The following is a 17,166-nucleotide window of genomic DNA, read 5'->3' as shown; positions in this document are numbered from 1 at the left end:
CATAGTCTTACATACAATATTTCATACACATTCTGATGCAAATCATCCATTAATTGGTTATCCTACTTCCTCCCTGTACTCCCTGTGTCCATTCCTCTTTTGCTAACCTTCTGAATTTTGCCCTTGAGTATGTTTTGCCATGTTGACTGTCAATGGCTGACTAAGCTAACTTGGAGATGTTCAGTTCCAGACCTGATAGGTAAGGTTCATAGTCTTGGGGTCCCGCCTGTCCCCATCTCTATCCAACGAGGAAGGTGGGTGTCTGTTTTGATTTTGAGTCCTGATTCATATTTTTCTAACATTTTTTTCAGGACTTTGTACTGTGATCCTTTTCTCAGAAGTTGGATGTGGCAGCCAGGCACAGCTAGTTCTTCTGGTCTCAGGATTGCAGAGACTGATGTTTTGTGTGGTCAATTTGATCACTTGACTACTTGCTTCCATATATCTATGGATTTTTGCCTTTTAATATGGATTTTAAATGTTTACCTCAGAAAGTTGTTGAGATGTTTATGTCACTTGTACAATCTACTATTACTACTTGTATTTGAAGTCCAATTTATAAACTTCTTTGGAATGAATAAAAAGTTATTCAATACAATAAGTAAGTAGTAAAATTACCTTTTGTTATATTCATAGAAAAAATGCACTGGTAATCTACAAATGCATATAACATAGTGGTTTAGAATAATTTTATTAAATAAAAATATAGATCTCATTAACTGGCAGCAATTGTCCCTCTAGATTGTTATTCTGAAGAATCATCACCTAGACTGATTTTTTAATTTAATTGAGCAGAGAAAATTAAAATCTGAAGAATTTTAGAGCACTATTAAAATCTGTAGTAGTTTTAAAAAAATCTGAAATAGCATTTATTCAGCAAGCATTCTCTCAGGTTGTTCCCTCTCAGGATAAAAAGAGCTCTTTTCTGAATAGGCAGACAATCGATTAACAATAGCTCTGCACTTTGACACTTGATTCTAAAAGCTACCCACCCCAATGAAAGAGAAAAAGCAATGTTTCCGCATTTCTGCAATTTGTTACATTGCTGCTACTCACAGAGCATAATGTTGGAGGGCAGTCACAGATGGCCCAGCGTGGCCCTAATCCGATTACTGAAGCTCTCAAACTGCTCTGTCAGTTCTTCCTTCCAAACACCTTCCTGCAAAACCTCTACGCTGGATACTAAGGCAATGTATTATCCAGTGGCAGCTCATATTATCTGATGTATGCCTGTGACAGCTCATAAACACGTAACTGATGCATTTGATACAAACTATATCCTGTGATCTGAACAAGGTGAATTTTGTGAAGAGAAACGCAGCATCAGGATTGGAGGAAGCCTTGCCAAAAACTTGTAATATGCAGATGCCACAACCTTGCTTGCTGAACCTTAAGTACATGCTGATGAAGATCAAGGATTACAGCCTTCACTATGGATAACAACTCAATGTAAAGAAAGCAAAACCCTTCACAACTGGACCACAAATTAACATCATGACAGGCAGAGAAAAAGACTGAAATTGTCTAGGACTTCACCTTGCTTAGATGATCAATCAATGCTTGTGGAAACAAGAGTCAAGAGATCAAACAGCACATTGCCTTAGGTGAATCTGCTAAACAAGATCTCGTTGAAGTATTGGAACGCGCAAGTCTGTTACTTTGAAGACTAAGGTATGCCTGACCCAAACGAGGGTATTTTTCAGCTGCCTCGTAGGCATGTGAAAGTTGGACACTGAATAAGGAAGACTGAAGAAAAATCATTGCATTTGAACCATGGTGTTGGTCAAGAATGTTGAAAGTACCAGACTGTGATAAGAACAAACAGATGTGTCTTGAAAGAAGTACAACCAGAATGTTCCTTAGAGGCGAAGATGGCAAGACTTCCGGATGTACTTTGAACTTGTTTTCAGGAGAGACCAGTCCCTGGAGAAGGACATCATGCTTTGTAAAGTGGCGAGGGAGTAAAGAGGAGGAAGGCCCTCCACAGTGCCTGCAGCAATGGGCTCCAGCACAGGAACACATATCCTGTGATAATGACAGCTAGATGCCTTTTTCCTGTAAAGCCATCCTGGTGGTGCAGTGGTTAAAGTACTTAAATGCTAACCGAAAGGCAAGCCACAGATAGAGTGGTGTAGTGGATTATCCATTGGGCTGATAGCCACAAGGTCAGCAGTTCAATCTCATCAGTGGCTCCTTGGGAGAAAAATAAGGTTTCTGCTCCCATAAAGTTGTACAGCCTTGGAAACCCAAAGGGACAGTTCTACTTTAACTAACAGGATTGCTATGATTCAGAATTGACTCAATGCAGTAGGCTTGATTTTTGTGTTTTTACTGTTCAAGTCCACCAGTTGCTACGCTGGAAAAAATATGTGGCTGTCTGCTTCTGTAAAGATTGCTGACATGGGGAGATGTACAGGTGGCTTGACTGTCCTACAGGATCGCTGTGAGTCAGAACACACGTGCAGGCAGTAGGTTTGGTTTGGTTCTGTTCCATGTGGCATAAGGAATGTTGGTTGATTAATGACACTTGTCAATCAACATCCTCAGCAGAAGAAAACAGATAATGGCAAACTTATTAATTCCAGTGCTATTGGGGGGTGGGGTGGGCTTCTTTGTTTTTGCTTTAAATGAAACAGCCTCCTTCCATGAAGTCATAGGCGTTGTTATACATGAAAGTGTTACACAAAACTACATTTATGATCTTAAGTAACTATGTGCAAACATATACAATACTAGTAATTCCCTAACCTGATTGTGTGATAGAGTAGTGTTAAGTGCTTTTCTTATGTTCTTGTATTAAAATTTCCTAACAGTAGAATATAAACACCACATGGACAGGTGTTTTTTTTTTATTTATTTGTTTGGGGAATTGGGGAAATTTGTTTTGTTTCCTACTGAAGCACCCATACCTATACCAATGCCTGGCCCCCAGTGGGCACACAATAAATACTTGCAGAATGCATGCTTGAGTGAGTGAATGAATGAATGAAGACCAGCCTTGTCAAGCGGGTACAATTTTTTTCTGTTTTGCAACTAAAGGGCAGATTTAGAGAGATCGTACAGACATTCAGAAAAATGAGCAAAAGACATACTGTTTAGACACATGTGCTTTTGATGACAAGTTGTTCTGATAGCCACAACCCCAAATCCAAACACTGATTTCAAGTTGGTTCCAACTCATAGCTAGGTTTTCAAGGCTGTCTATCTTAATGGAAAGAACCCTACTACAATATCGGGTAAGCTGGGCTGGTAACCACAAGGTTGGCAGGGTTCCAGGGTGTAAGCTCCTCTGCAGGACAAAGTTGAGGCCATCTTCCCCCCTAGAGATTTGCAGCCTCCGAAACGAAACCCTCCATCAGGTCACTCTGAGTTGGAATCCACTCAGTGACAGTAGAAGGAAAATCTTGATGAAGGAAGACTGCCACATCTTTCTCTGAGAGAGGTTGGTGGGTTCGAACTCCCAACCTTACTGCTAGCAGTTGAGTATGTTAGCCATGGCACCACCAGGACTCCTGTGCTGAAGACAGTGGTCCTTGATGCCTGCTGCTAATTAAGAGTCATGAAGGAATCACAAAGACCCTACGACACCCTTTTAACCCAGAACCAAACACACTCCTGGAGGTCGCTTTTCAGAAAAATAATAGATTGACCTAAAAATAAATTAACACCCATGAGGAATGTGGTCCTCGGGATAATTTAATATATGAGACCAAGAGGACAGCATTTGCCCCAAAGCAAAGATGGCAGGACAAGGAGGATGAGGGGAACAGGAGGGCTGGAAAGACGTACAGCAAGATGGCAGTGTAGACAGTAACGACACACTGTGGGGCAGCAACAAGTATGTACAGAAATTAAGAGAGCTGCTGTCTAAACATCATCTAACATGTTCAAAAGATAAAACAATAAAATGTTCAAAAACCCAAGCGAAAGACACAATATGAAATAGGCTGCCATTTTTGATACAGAGAAGGGAATATATATAAAAATAATATACAGTCTGTATCGGTTAGCAAGTTCTAAAAGTCAGATATTTTAATTGAGTGTGCTTGCAAAGGTCAAACTTGTGGGTATTAAAAATAACTCATTTGGAAGAAAACAGCACCCGATCACGATTGACACTGTGTTTCTAGTTAGGCATAGCTCTGTATCAAGAGCGTCTGGACAAACAATTGTTTTAAACAGAAACATGAGGGCCCGAAGCTACTGCAATTATCAAGAATTCCCACTTCAAATTCTTTTTTCTCCTTCTTATGTATATTTAAGAATTAGCTGGGGAAACTTGTTGAAATGCAAATACTAAAGAAGTGTACTATCTGGGATGGAAATGGAAATTCTCAGGAGGGGATCAAACAGGATGCATTGGTTCAGAGCCCTGAACACAACTGCTATTCTGTTTCTAGACCGTCTTGCTGACTGACCTGGCTTTCTTCAATAGCTTCACTTTAACCTCCAGTCATATTTTACTGCAACAATAAAAAATTGAGTTAAGAAAACCCACTTCTAGTCCTTCTGAAGGACTCGACTCAAGATGGCACCATTTCCAAAACCCAAGCTCCCTGCTCAGACTGCTTGAGGAAGTGCAGGCTCTTTCCCCAGAACAGACAGTGAGAACGAGAGGAAGGATGAAATACAATTCAGGGTGACTGGCCTGGCAACACTACCAGAAATATGCTAAGGTAAAGCAGCCTTCCCTCAATCATTAGATGGGAAAACTAGAGAGTGAAGCACTGAAAAACAATCTGAGAATTCTGGGTGTTCCTGGAAGCGGGACAAACGATGACTTCAAAGTATTGTGCACTCGACTGCCAAAAAAGGATGGAATCTGTGCAGACAGCAAAGCTGAGGGGACAAAAACTGGGAGAGTTTTGCTAAAACCAGTAACTTTTTAGCTTTTCTAGGCTTCCAATTTTAGTATAAGAACAATTGTGAAGATGCCATGAGATGGAACAGTGTTCTGTTCTGTTGGACATTAGGTGGCGCTGGGTCAGAACCGACTGGATGGCACCCAGCAGCAACATGCCCAGGCTATCAAATTCACAACACGCATGTAGCAACACTGGCTGGTGATGTCTCCAACTGGTAGGTTTCTAGGGTACAGACACCAGAATCTGAATAGACACTAAAAGGCTGGCCTCGCTCTGCACAAGATGTGTAACTTGGGCAAATGAAGTCTGAGCCTTTGAGTCTTCCTTTGCAAAGTGGTGAGAGTATTACCTACCATATTGGAAGGTTGTGAGGCTTTAAAATACCTAAAGTACTGAGTGAACTGAACGTTCCTAGAACTCTGTACTTGTCCTCCAAATGTTAAGTCCTCTTCCTGATCCTTGGCTTGGTGAATTTCATCACAACCTAACAAAATCTATGGAGACAGGAAACTCTTCTATAAATCTCTGCATCCCAAAGCCTACCTAGTGTTGTGTTCTCAATATCTTACATCTATAGACTCATAGTGTATAAGAAAATGAGTTCCAAGACTGAGTGGCATAATAATGGTTTCATAAACCCAACATTCACTTTTCAAGCACTAGGCTCAGTTTGCCAGCAGCGAGCTCACCTGTCTGCTCCTTTCTCTGCTGTAGTCTCTATAGTTGGGCTTGTGTCCTGGCTTCTGATTATGACTCCTTGGAATCAGGGGAACCACAATGAATCTTGGCATGATTTTCTTGGGTTCAAGGAACACCATTAAGCATTTATTGAGTTCTGCTACACATCAAGTGCAACACTGCTATCAAGTGGATTCTGACTCATAGTGATCCCACAGTGCAGCAGGTCTGAACCTGAGGGTCGAATGACCCTTTCACAGGGGTTGCCGGGTTCATAACAGTAGAAAATTACAGTGATGAAGTAGCAACGAAAACAGTTTTATGGTTGGGGGTCACCACACCATGAGGAACTGTATTAAAGGGCCACAGCATGAGAAAAGTTCAGAACCACTTCCATAGGGTCTCCAAAACTAGACATGTTTACAGGAGCAGACAACCACACCTTTCTTTGCAAAGGGGCTGGTGGGTTGGAACCACCAACCTTGTGCTAAGCATCCCTATGCTTACCCAACAGCCTCACCAGGGCTCCAGGCAAAATATTAGGTGCCTCCAAATTCCCATAGACATTACTAGCCCTTTTCCCAACTTGCTGCTCCTTCAGCCATGGGGGTCCTTTTGTCAAACTGGATGACTTTCCTCGAAGTAAGATGCCGTACCAATTGACTCTAGTCCGGCCACTGCTCAGGCACTGCTGAGGTCTGGATTTGCTCAGAGTATCACCTCCTGTGATATCCTGAGTACCTGGGTGGCAGCTAACCCTGGCATGCCTCTAGACCAGTGGTTCTCAACCTTCCTCATGCCACGACCCTGTAATACAGTTCCTCATGTTGAGGTGACCCCCAACCATAAAATTCTTTTCGTTGCTACTTCAAAACTGTCATTTTGCTACTGTTATAAATCAGGCAACCCCTGTGAAAGGGTCGTTCGACCCCCAAAGGGTCGTGACCCACAGGTTGAGAACCACTTCTCTACACACTATTATCTGTATTAGTGGCAATTCTCTTGAGTGGTGACCCTTTTCCATACAAGAAAAATTCCATTGTCTTTCCATTTTTCCACAAACTTTTTGAAGCCCTCTGGTATTATTTATTCACCTGGCTGCTTTTGGCCCTATTATAATCTGTTTGTAGGCCCAGCATTAAGGTTCCAGTAGGCAGCTAACTATACCGTGTATTTCTGAATCTCCATGTCCTTATCCTCATCAAAAGAGGCTGACTACAAAAGTCTCAGATGAGATTGTGAAGTCAAATTTCCTGGATTAAACCCTTCTCTACAATAATTACAATCCCAAATGCTTTAAAACGGAATGACTCAATTGACTTCTCTACTTACACGACGTCACTGAGGATAGTCTATTTTTAGACTGTGATCTCAGGGCACTTTTCTCTAAGCCCACATTCAGCCACATGGACAGAGAGTCTGAATGCGCTCACAATGAATAACCATAAATACCTTCTCTATGCAGACAGAGGTTTGCAACAAGATACCAGAAAGTGCGGTGACCTTTGCTTTAATGATTTCATAAACAAAAAATATTGGTTACAAGTATTCCGAAGGCATGAGCATAAATGATGGAGTTGATAGTCTGCCCCATGACTGCACAGGTGGTGACTCTGGAGCACACTTGGAATTAAGACTCAAGAGACGCACTCGAGAAATGATACCAGGCTTCACTGCGAGCAGCTCACTGCCCTGAGAGCAGTCCTCTTCGTTTCAGGAACCACACTTGCTGTTATCACAGGGACTGTCAGCCACAGGGAGGGCAGAGCCTGCCAGAAAGGCCACTTTAAATGTGTAAGTAGAACAAAGCCATTCACATCAAGGAGAGATCTTTTATCAACTAAAGTAGTAGCCACCCCAAGGGTTTAGCTTATCTTTGAAGCTGTATTCGAGGGCAAAGTGGTAAAAGGAACCTCTTGTACTACACTCATATTTTATTTTAGAGAGAATGCCTGCAACTAAGCTTTTGTTGTTGCTGCTGTTTCTTTAAGTCAAATAAAAATAATCATGCTAATAAATAAAAAAATCATGCTATCCAGATCCAAAAGTGTGAAATTTTCAAAAGTCTCAAAGGTATATATAAAATGCTGTATTTTTAAGTGTCTCTAATAATAAGGGTTAGAAAAAAAGAAGAATGTTTAAGTATCATATTCTCTCACCTTGATGGTATAATACTAATAATTGATAATACCGCTAAGTATTATGGAGATTCCCTCCCACCTTGAAATACAATCTCTCCCTTTTTGGAATGATTGTTGCATTAAATTCTAAGAAATAATGATAATTTCAGTGACTTCAAGTGTTAGTATATTAGAAAAACATTTAGTTAATATACAGACCCAGGAAAATTTTCACATTCCTAAGGCCCCATAATGTTACATACAAACTAGTCACAAAAACTGATACTCTGATCCTTGCATATTTCAGAATACAAATTAAATATAATTACCATGAAATGCTTCATACGATCAAAAAACACTTATGCTATTAATCCCTTATTTTACTTAAAATTTATCACACACATCAAAACAATTCAAATACATGCATGTACTCTGGAAAAAAAGCCCTTAGAATTTCTGCCTGTCCTGTTCTCCTATGAGACGCCTACGCCCACACTGGTATTGATTCACCACAGTCAGAACACTCGTGAAAAATTATTCCAAGGGTCTAAAGAATAATAAAAGATCTTTTAAAGAAAGAGAAATTTAAAAATGGAATTCTTATTGAGGTTTTAGGGAAGGGCGACCTTTTCTGAATAGTAGAGTTAATAAGATGACTTTTAAAAATCACTAATTTTTCAAGCATTTTAGTGGGAGCTCGTATGGATATTATGACAATTCATAATTCAATTAGATCGAGCATAATTGTGCAATTACTGCCACCATCATTTTCAAAACATTTCTTTCTTCTTGTACTCCTTGATATCAGCTCCCCTCTATCCCCTCCCCCACCCTACCCCCAGGAACCCTTATTCTTATATTATTATTATTTCTATATCGTACACCATCCACTGTATCTGTTCACCTACAATTCTGTTATTCATTCCCCTGGAGTGGGAATAAACAGTCATCTCTGCTATCTGGTCCCCCTTCCCCTGTTCTCTTCCTGTACCCCCAAGGGATCATTGTTCCCATTACTATTTCTGAAGGGTTCATCTACCTTGGACTTCATGAATCAGACACTCTTCATTATATAAATAAATATACACAGGTCTAACAATGAACAATTAATGAGGTAAAACTGGGACTATAATAGTCAGGGGAAGACATATTAAAGAACTAGACGATAGCTATGTGTTTCATCAGTGCTATAATGCACCCTGGATATATTTTCCCTCCCGTCTGTTATCTCTACAGGTAGCCTGAAAACACACATTAACCATGCTAATGAATTTAATAACCATGTTAACAAAGGCAACTTTAATATGTGAAAGCTGCAAGATTTAACTTGATGAGAATTTTAGGGGAGGGGAAAGTGTTAGAAAGTCAATTTCCAAATGATTTTGCCAAAAGATGAGTAACTTTCACAGTGTGAAAAATTTTTCCAGAACTTAACTGATATTAATTTTGCTGGTAAATGCTTACACAACTGATATTGCTACTTGTGTTCACTTGATCTAGGCAATCATTGTCTAAGCAATCTAGGCAACTGAAGCTGAGCCCATGGAGTTACAAACTTATTGAGTGAGGACTGAAAACATGCTCACCACAGGTTGTAATGGGGCACCAGGCATCATGGCATTGGCTAGCTGCATTTGCTGGGCCAGCATGGCCATGTTCTTTTGCTGAATCAAGTTATTGCGCCCATTTATTTCCAACTGCGTTTTTAAGTGTGGGGGTGGATGAAGATATTTGCAGTTCTCTCTGGAGCAACGACCCTAAAACACAAAAACAACACATACCATTTTAAAAAATAAGAACATCAGCAAATCTTACAAAACAATAGCAGTCATGCAAAAACTATCACTTAATTCTACTGGAGGTTTTTCACATCGCATACTATCGGTAACTTCTTACATATCTTTAGAACAAGTAATGGCTTCACCCACATTCATGACCAAAATTAAGTGTTCATTTTTAAATGTTAAAAGGTTTAATGAAGTTCATCCGTTTTTCCCAATCTGAGTGCTCATATTTCTAGATTTAAGTTTATAAAAATCTATGCATTTCTAGAATAATATTAAATCAAAGAATAGTAAATAAAAATATTAGGTTCACTGCTATAGTATCTTCATGGTTAACTCTGACAAAGCCAAAAGGAATCAAGATATTTTTATCATCTATATTATCTTGTGTTCTTAGCACATTGGATCTCTAGTAAAATATCTATACTACTATCTTATAAAAAGTAAATTAAGATCACAATGAAGTTTTACAAGCCCTGGATTAGAAAATGGATAATCTAAAAGACTACAAATACCACATGACCCCCCATGGAGACAGATGTTACTCAGAGTAATGCAGCTTTGGTGGAAAAGGTATCCTTTAACGTACAACCTTTCAAGACATTTATGATCCCCATTTCCCAAGAAGCAGATATATTTACTCTCTGAAACATTCCGAGTGTAAAATGGAGATAGAAAACAGCTTAAAAATAAGAAATATGAATATAGCTTCCTTTTGAGATAGTTATTTTAATAAAAACATATGTATTGAAGTATGCAACGTGCAATATTGTGTGAGGAACTGCATCCTCCAATTATTTTAACATATTGCCAAGTCATGGGATTAGTTAGATCTCATCAGTTAGTACCTTGACAACTTGGTTCACCAATAGATCTAATTAGAATGGTTTGTGAGGGTAAGATAAATACTTCATTGAAGTCATAAACCACCTGTTTGAGAGTTCTTTGATTTTTCCAGGAAAAATCAATTTTGCATAATTTGACCTTGTATTGTAAATTGACTCAAAATTACTGCTATGCTAATTATGATAAAATCTCACAAAATCCTCCTTTGAATGATCTATCTCAGCTGAGCTCTGCAAGAGAAAATGTGCCCTTTCCATATGAGGAACAACTGGGCTCCCAGGGAAATTCTGGTTCTCAGTAGCCCCACATCATATTTCACACTAAGATTGAGCTTACTTAAAATGTAGCTAAGTGAGGCTGTAATCACAGGGTGGAACAAATGGTTGAGTTGCTCTGCTACTAGCTGACAGGCTGGTTCAGGTTGGTGCCAGTTTACCCAGAGGTGACTAAAAGGAAAGGTCTAGTGACCCACTTCTGAAAACATCGGTCTTTGAAAATCCTCAGGAGTACAGTTCTACTTTAACATCCACAGGGTCGTCGTGAGTCAGAGTCCACTGGTCCTAGCAGCTGGAACTAGTACGTGAGGTTACATCCAGCCTGGGGATTCAGTTACTGCCAATTCACTCAGGTCAGCTTCTGTATTTCTATAAATAGCACAGACAGCCATGATCTTCTATCGAAGCCTTGGCCACACTGACACTGACTGGCCTTCGTAAGCACATCATCTAGTCCCTCCCACTTCTGAATAGAGCCCAGATAAATACTGAAAAAGGAGAACCACTGGTGTTTGTGCAATAGACTCTATTTGTTTACCTCAAACATTTCTATAGAAAGCCAAGCCTTTGATTTTCTTGTATGCATAATTCTCATTTCCACTATCTCATCTGTGTATTTCGTTTGGTTCCGTTACTTTGGATTCTCATTTTCAAAAAGCTGCATTCAATGGGGGGATCCTTTTTTTCTTTTCTAATATACAGACTAGCAACCCTTTCCCCAAGAGATTCTGACAAGTCCAGAAGGGGCCTAGGTCTCTTTATTTTAAAAGCATGCCAGGTAACTCTGATGCAGTGGGAAACGCTGAAACTCAGGACTCTGCAGAGCCTCACCAGTTTCTCATGGGCACGTGTTGGACACAAACAGTGCAGCTAGGTTGGGAAGTGATGTTGGGACTCTTAAAAGTTGTTTGTTTGTTTGTTTTTTACACAGTGCTACTTATTGTAGTAGGATAAATAAAACGGGCAAGAATAATTCGGACTGTAAATATACGTTGTTACAAGACTGGCTAAGCCCAGGAAAAAACTACCCACAGCATACCTCCCTTTGTAGAATGTAATACAGCACTAGTAAATAACCAGCTGGCTCCATCTCTGCGTGCCCAGAACTGAGCCTGGTGCCTGGCCCAAAGTTGCCATGCAACACCCATTTGCAGAATGAGTGGATAAACACTGTTACTAAATGCCTAAAGATGAATTCTACTCCAATTCTTTTCAGGACATAATGATGAGAACAAAATACAAACTAAATCTAATAACAAACTTTGGTTCTGAGTTTTACTAACGTAACGATGCTTTTATTTGGAGGTCATTAATTTGAAAGCATACCACAATAAAATAAAAAAGAGAAAAATAACAAAAGAAGTTTTATAAATTTCAACTAGAGGAAAGGAAGATGTTCACAGATAAGTCACTGTATTTGGCATGTGTATTAGTCTAGGTACTTTGGAGAAACAAATCCACAGCAACTCATGTATAAGAGAGAGTTTTATGTAAAGAAAAGGTGCATCATGAAAACATCCCAACCCAATGCTGCCCAAGCCCACAAGTCCAACATTAACCAAACACCAGTCCACAAAGTCCTCCACCTCACAAAACAGAGGCAATGATGCCGACTGCAGGAGGAAAGCTGAGTCAGTGAACGAATAAGCATCTCATCACTAGCAGGGATCTCCACACAGGCTGCTCCAGCACCCAGGGCTGCATTGGGATAGGTCCATGTAGCTTCTCCTTGGGGATGTCTTGTAGGAAGTCAATCTTGCAAGCTGAAGCAGGTAACTGCTAAGGCAGCTGCCCCTAGTGCGACCATCACAAAACAAGAGACCCGAGAACTAGAAAGGCGAGGCTCACCACCCATTTATCCCTGCGCCTTTCAATTAGCCCCACATGTGCTTATTGGCTAGGTTGGCACAAATTAACTAACTAAGCATGCTAAACACTCTACAATATTTTTGATAGCTACATGTAATTTCACCCATTGCCCTAACTGTACAATTTTATGACACGTTGTTTGGTTTAAATAGCAACTTTGTTACCTACTGTCTGACCTTGTGGACATTAATTCAATTCTCAGAGTAGCCACACTGTATCTGCAGAATAGTAACAATGGCAGCTATCTCATTGGTGATACATGAAAATAAAGTAGGGCAATTGGCCAACCTCACACATGGTGCCTGGTATAATATAGGCAGTCAAAATGCTAGTCATTTTCTGCTCTTTCCTTAAGTTCTCAAGCTGATAAGGAACAGTTGCTTACTTTAATAATGTAGGAGCTACATATACTAAAAATAATACTGTTCGAGAAATCAGGTGACGGTGCCATTTTAATGCACTTCTTATGGTGCTATGGCTCTGTTCTTTGCTAACTGCTCTCGGATGTTTCTCTCAGGAAGCCGTCCAGCTGATGAGCAGGACACTGTATCACAACTATACCTTGTATACCTTAGATTCTATCCGGGTGGCTTTTCACGTTAACTCAACACTGATTCTAAAGACACTGCTGTAATGTACGCAAGTATTTTTTCATGGAAAACAGGGAGCTCAGTAAAATATTGGAATAGACTAGGATAAAATATTTTAAACCTTTACATTATTAATTACCTATTCAATAAAGGCAACTACATTTCCTGTAATCTTAACATTAAAATAACCCACCCACCCCCCGATATGGGAACAATAATTGTCATGTGAAAAGTTGATTAATCAATTACTCAGTTTCTGAAGTAAAAAGTTGCTTAACAGTGAATTCAAGGATTTTGTCAACAAGTCCTTCAAATGGCCACCAAGCTTGTGACTGTAAAAAGTGAAGATAAATATTTAGGTAAATGATTTAATACTCAAAATAAGTGGCTGGTTACACTTTTAAACATTATAGTTCAATAAAATGTGTTTTAAAATAATTATAGAGTACACGCTAAACTATACTGTTGTTGCTAGCTCCCATAAAGCCAATTTCAAGTCAGAATGACAGGAAAGGGCAGAGAAGAGCCTCCTAGGGCTCTTTGGGTGGCCACCTTTGTGGAAGCAGACTGCCAGGTCTTCCTCCGACAGAGCCACTGGGTGGGTGCGACCCACTGACATTGTGGTTAACAACTGAGCGCTCCATCCTTTCTTGTGTTCCAGAGCTGCTAGCACATATAGTACATATACTTACATATAAAAACTATCTACATGTTGGTGGATTTAGGTATACAAATAACTGTTGTGACTGTTGTTGTAATCTAGGCAAGATGGCTCTTAAATTTGGATTTCATTTTCTTATTTGAAAATAAACGCACGTAGGGGATCTTGAGGACTGCAGAATAAAACCTAACTGGACAGGGGCAGTCATTCGGCAGACATTCCTAAAGTAGTCAAGCACTTTATGATTTAACTTTTCCCCTCAGAAAAGTTCTTTGAAATACCCTGTTTTGATGCAAGTGTGTGCATTTTGCTATGCTAAACAAGTGTTATGGTTTATATACTATTAATAAGTAAATCCTAAGTAGTATATTTTTATAATCCACTTGCCATTCTTAAATATTCATGACCTTTGAACCCAGAGATTTGCCAATGGAATTTGTTTGCCTGTATCGTGTCCTATTTTGAATACTGTGGCCCCTTGTACTTATTTCATGGTCTTATCATCTGGAAAGGCAAGAAAAAATGTTCCTTAAGTCAACTGCATCTCCTGCTTTCATTTCCTCATAGGTCTTTCAATGACACCAAGAACTGAAACTCAGCATCCCCATACAGTACTCAGCATAAAGTCAATTTTCCTCTGATTTTCCTAGGCGATTGATCTCTGGTCTTCCAAACTTAACATGAAGTAAATATAGCAACACTAATCAATATTTAAGGCTTAACTTCCTACATGTAAATTGCTACTTCTGTTTTCAATCAGTTTAGCACCAAATGCTTGCAGCTCCATTCAACCAGCAGAGCTGGGGGAATTTCTTCTACCAGGGTTAGCAAAAACCAACAGACATGAATAAGTGGTTTTCTAACTGAAGTAGTTCCAGTTTCTTTCGATTACTTTTATCACAGACAAAAATATGTTATCAAATGGATGTATGGTAAAGAGAGTTTAGATTTTTCCCTTTCCTGATTCTATAAAATGTCCATATTCGTAGACACATATTTGTCCTAAGAATTATTGAGACCGCCAGTGAAAGGAACAGGCACATACACACAATTGCTGCGTTTAAATTTGTAGCTTTACAGTCTTAAGAGATTGCAAAATAAGGTAAAAGATTTAGTCATGTGTATCAAACATTTTCCAGTCATCTTAATCTGCTCTGAAACAAGGGGATTCAGTTTAGATTTTTCATGGTACATAAAGAGGCCTCTCCAGTATATAAAGGTTGCCGTGGGCACAATCTTATAGAACATCCTAAATTGGATGATGAAGGTTTTGGACGCTAAAAGCCAATAGGATCCCTCACAATGCTGACTAAGGATCCACACACACTAACTCAAACACAGGGATACTATGACTCCTTTTCCCTCAGAGAACTTAGGCACTTTAATTGCACAACTCCCATAAATCATCCTGTGAATGGTATAAATGAAACTTTACGTATACAGATAAGCATTATGTTATGCATGAAAGTTAAAATTGGCTGCTACGGAGGAGGTGGAAAAAGGCAACAAATCATACGCATGTTTTTGTTACAAAACCATGGCTCCTTTCTTCGAGAACATTTGTCTATGAGCAACCAGATACACGGCAACAGTTCTACCAGCATACAGCGTTAACAACTACAGTTACTCCCATGGTTAGACATGTCTACTTTAAGTACGCCTATTATTAAATTTGAAACAATCCCTCAAAGCCCATTGTATTAAACATTCAAGGTTTATAATGCTCAGTAATAATGAACAAGTGCTACTTTGAGATACATATCAAAATATTACTATTGCAATTATGTTGAAGATGTCTCTGTATTTACAAGTGTTTGTTTACTGCTTTTAATTCACAGAAAGGTCCATTCTATACAATATACAAAGACAACCATTTGTCAATTCATGTTAGATATTAACTATACCTAACAGCTTGGACTTGGAGACCGAAATGGGACTCCTTCCACCCAAACCAAACTCATTGCTGTCGAGTTGATTCTAACTCACAGCATGCCGACAGGGCAGAGTAGAACTTCACCTTTAGGGTTTCAAGGCTGCAAATCTTTACAAGAGCAGAAAGCTTCATCTTTCTCCTGCGAAGTGTCTGGTGGGTTTGAACTACTGACTTCTCAGTCAGCAGCCCCAAATGTAACCCACTATGCCACCATGGCTCCTTGGCCTCCACAGAGGGCTCCTGTGATCTTTGATTTAGAGTTGCTTCTGAGGGGCTACTACAAGAAGGGACAGTCGGATTTCCCCCCTTATACTGTGGCCTGTATATCCCACAGAATACTACATAAAGTCACCAAGGTTAAGGCCATAAAGGCTCTAATTGGACACTTACTGTCTGCCTTATTTTAAATTCTTTAAAAAGGTGTGTGTGGGGGGGTGTCTGGCTGGCATCCCTAAGTCAAACGAGTGTCTATGACCTTGTGAAAGCCCAGTGACATTTGTTAGGTGCCAACATTTGTTGGCTGCTCTTTTAAAACATCATACAATTGGAAATGCCAGATCACTATGTTTCTTTTTTTTTTTTCAATTGCATCATTTTTTTTTTTTTGGTACAGCAACTGTCAAGACTCCTAAACTGTTTGCAGCCCAGATACTTCTGAAGTTTTATGGCATCCAAATCAGACACTCCTCAATTCCAGCTAATAATTAAGAGCCCTAACATTTACATAATAAAATTTAGTGTTCTATTTGTAGTACATGCCTTTCAATTCAGTAATACATGCTTTACAAACCATGCCGGATGCATCATCATACCATTGCCACCTGGTTACAGCCTGGCTGTCTCTGTCCTACTTCCCGGGCTTTCCTGATGGTACAAGGGAGGTAAGCTTCCTAAGTAAACGTACTTTTTCACTTCTTTACAGTCTTTGAGAAACTTGTAGCAACTCTACACAGGCCTATGACAGCTCCTAGTGCATTTATGAAATACGAAGCCTTGATTAAAAAATCACAAAGTACAGTTTTACTAAAATATGACGAAGGCTAAAACTTACATAGAGCTTCCTGTGTTCAGGGATCTGTTAGAAGTATTTCACTGCACTTAATTATCTCATTTTCCTAAGGCAGGAGTTTCTGTAATATTTTTCAGGAGGGAGTACTAAAGGGCGGTCAAGATAGGTGACTTGCCATCACCTACCTCACAGTGGGCACTCTTCACTGGAGGTGTGCCCTCACAGGGTCCTCACTGTGAGGTGTGCCTCGCTCTGTCCTCTGTAGGTGGGCTGGTTTTTCTAATAGTAACTGCTCATACTCGGGATTCAGAAGACTCTAACCAGAGGAAGTTCAAATCAAATCGATACTTTTACCACTTTGAGATTTTCAATGGAAATGACGTTTCATAATATAAGCAGTTCATTTTGCAAAGATCCAGCTACATGGTATTTTCAAAAGTATAAGGGAAGAAATTAGATACTCTCCTACATTTTGGTTTATCTGTCTGTGACTGCGTTTTTCCTCATACAAACTAGTAGAAAAGAAAATCTCAACA

At 39.5% G+C, this 17,166-nt stretch overlaps 1 protein-coding gene across 8 annotated transcripts in view; it reads right to left on the bottom strand.

The window, feature by feature from the left end:
• The window catches only part of MBNL1 (muscleblind like splicing regulator 1), a 152,544-nt gene that overhangs the window by 36,169 nt on the left and 99,209 nt on the right, over positions 1-17,166 (bottom strand). For all 8 annotated transcript variants that reach the window (XM_045297764.1, XM_045297765.1, XM_004709027.2 and 5 more), the window contains one exon: positions 9,250-9,420. In XM_045297764.1, coding sequence (XP_045153699.1) covers positions 9,250-9,420 — 171 coding nt within the window. The remainder of the gene's footprint in view (positions 1-9,249; positions 9,421-17,166) is intronic.

The sequence above is a fragment of the Echinops telfairi genome, unplaced genomic scaffold (genome assembly GCF_000313985.2).
Source record: "Echinops telfairi isolate 266 unplaced genomic scaffold, ASM31398v2 ScPeMD7_7421;HRSCAF=8459, whole genome shotgun sequence".
NCBI lineage: Eukaryota > Metazoa > Chordata > Mammalia > Afrosoricida > Tenrecidae > Echinops > Echinops telfairi.
This window is presented reverse-complemented; position numbering and strand designations above follow the sequence as displayed.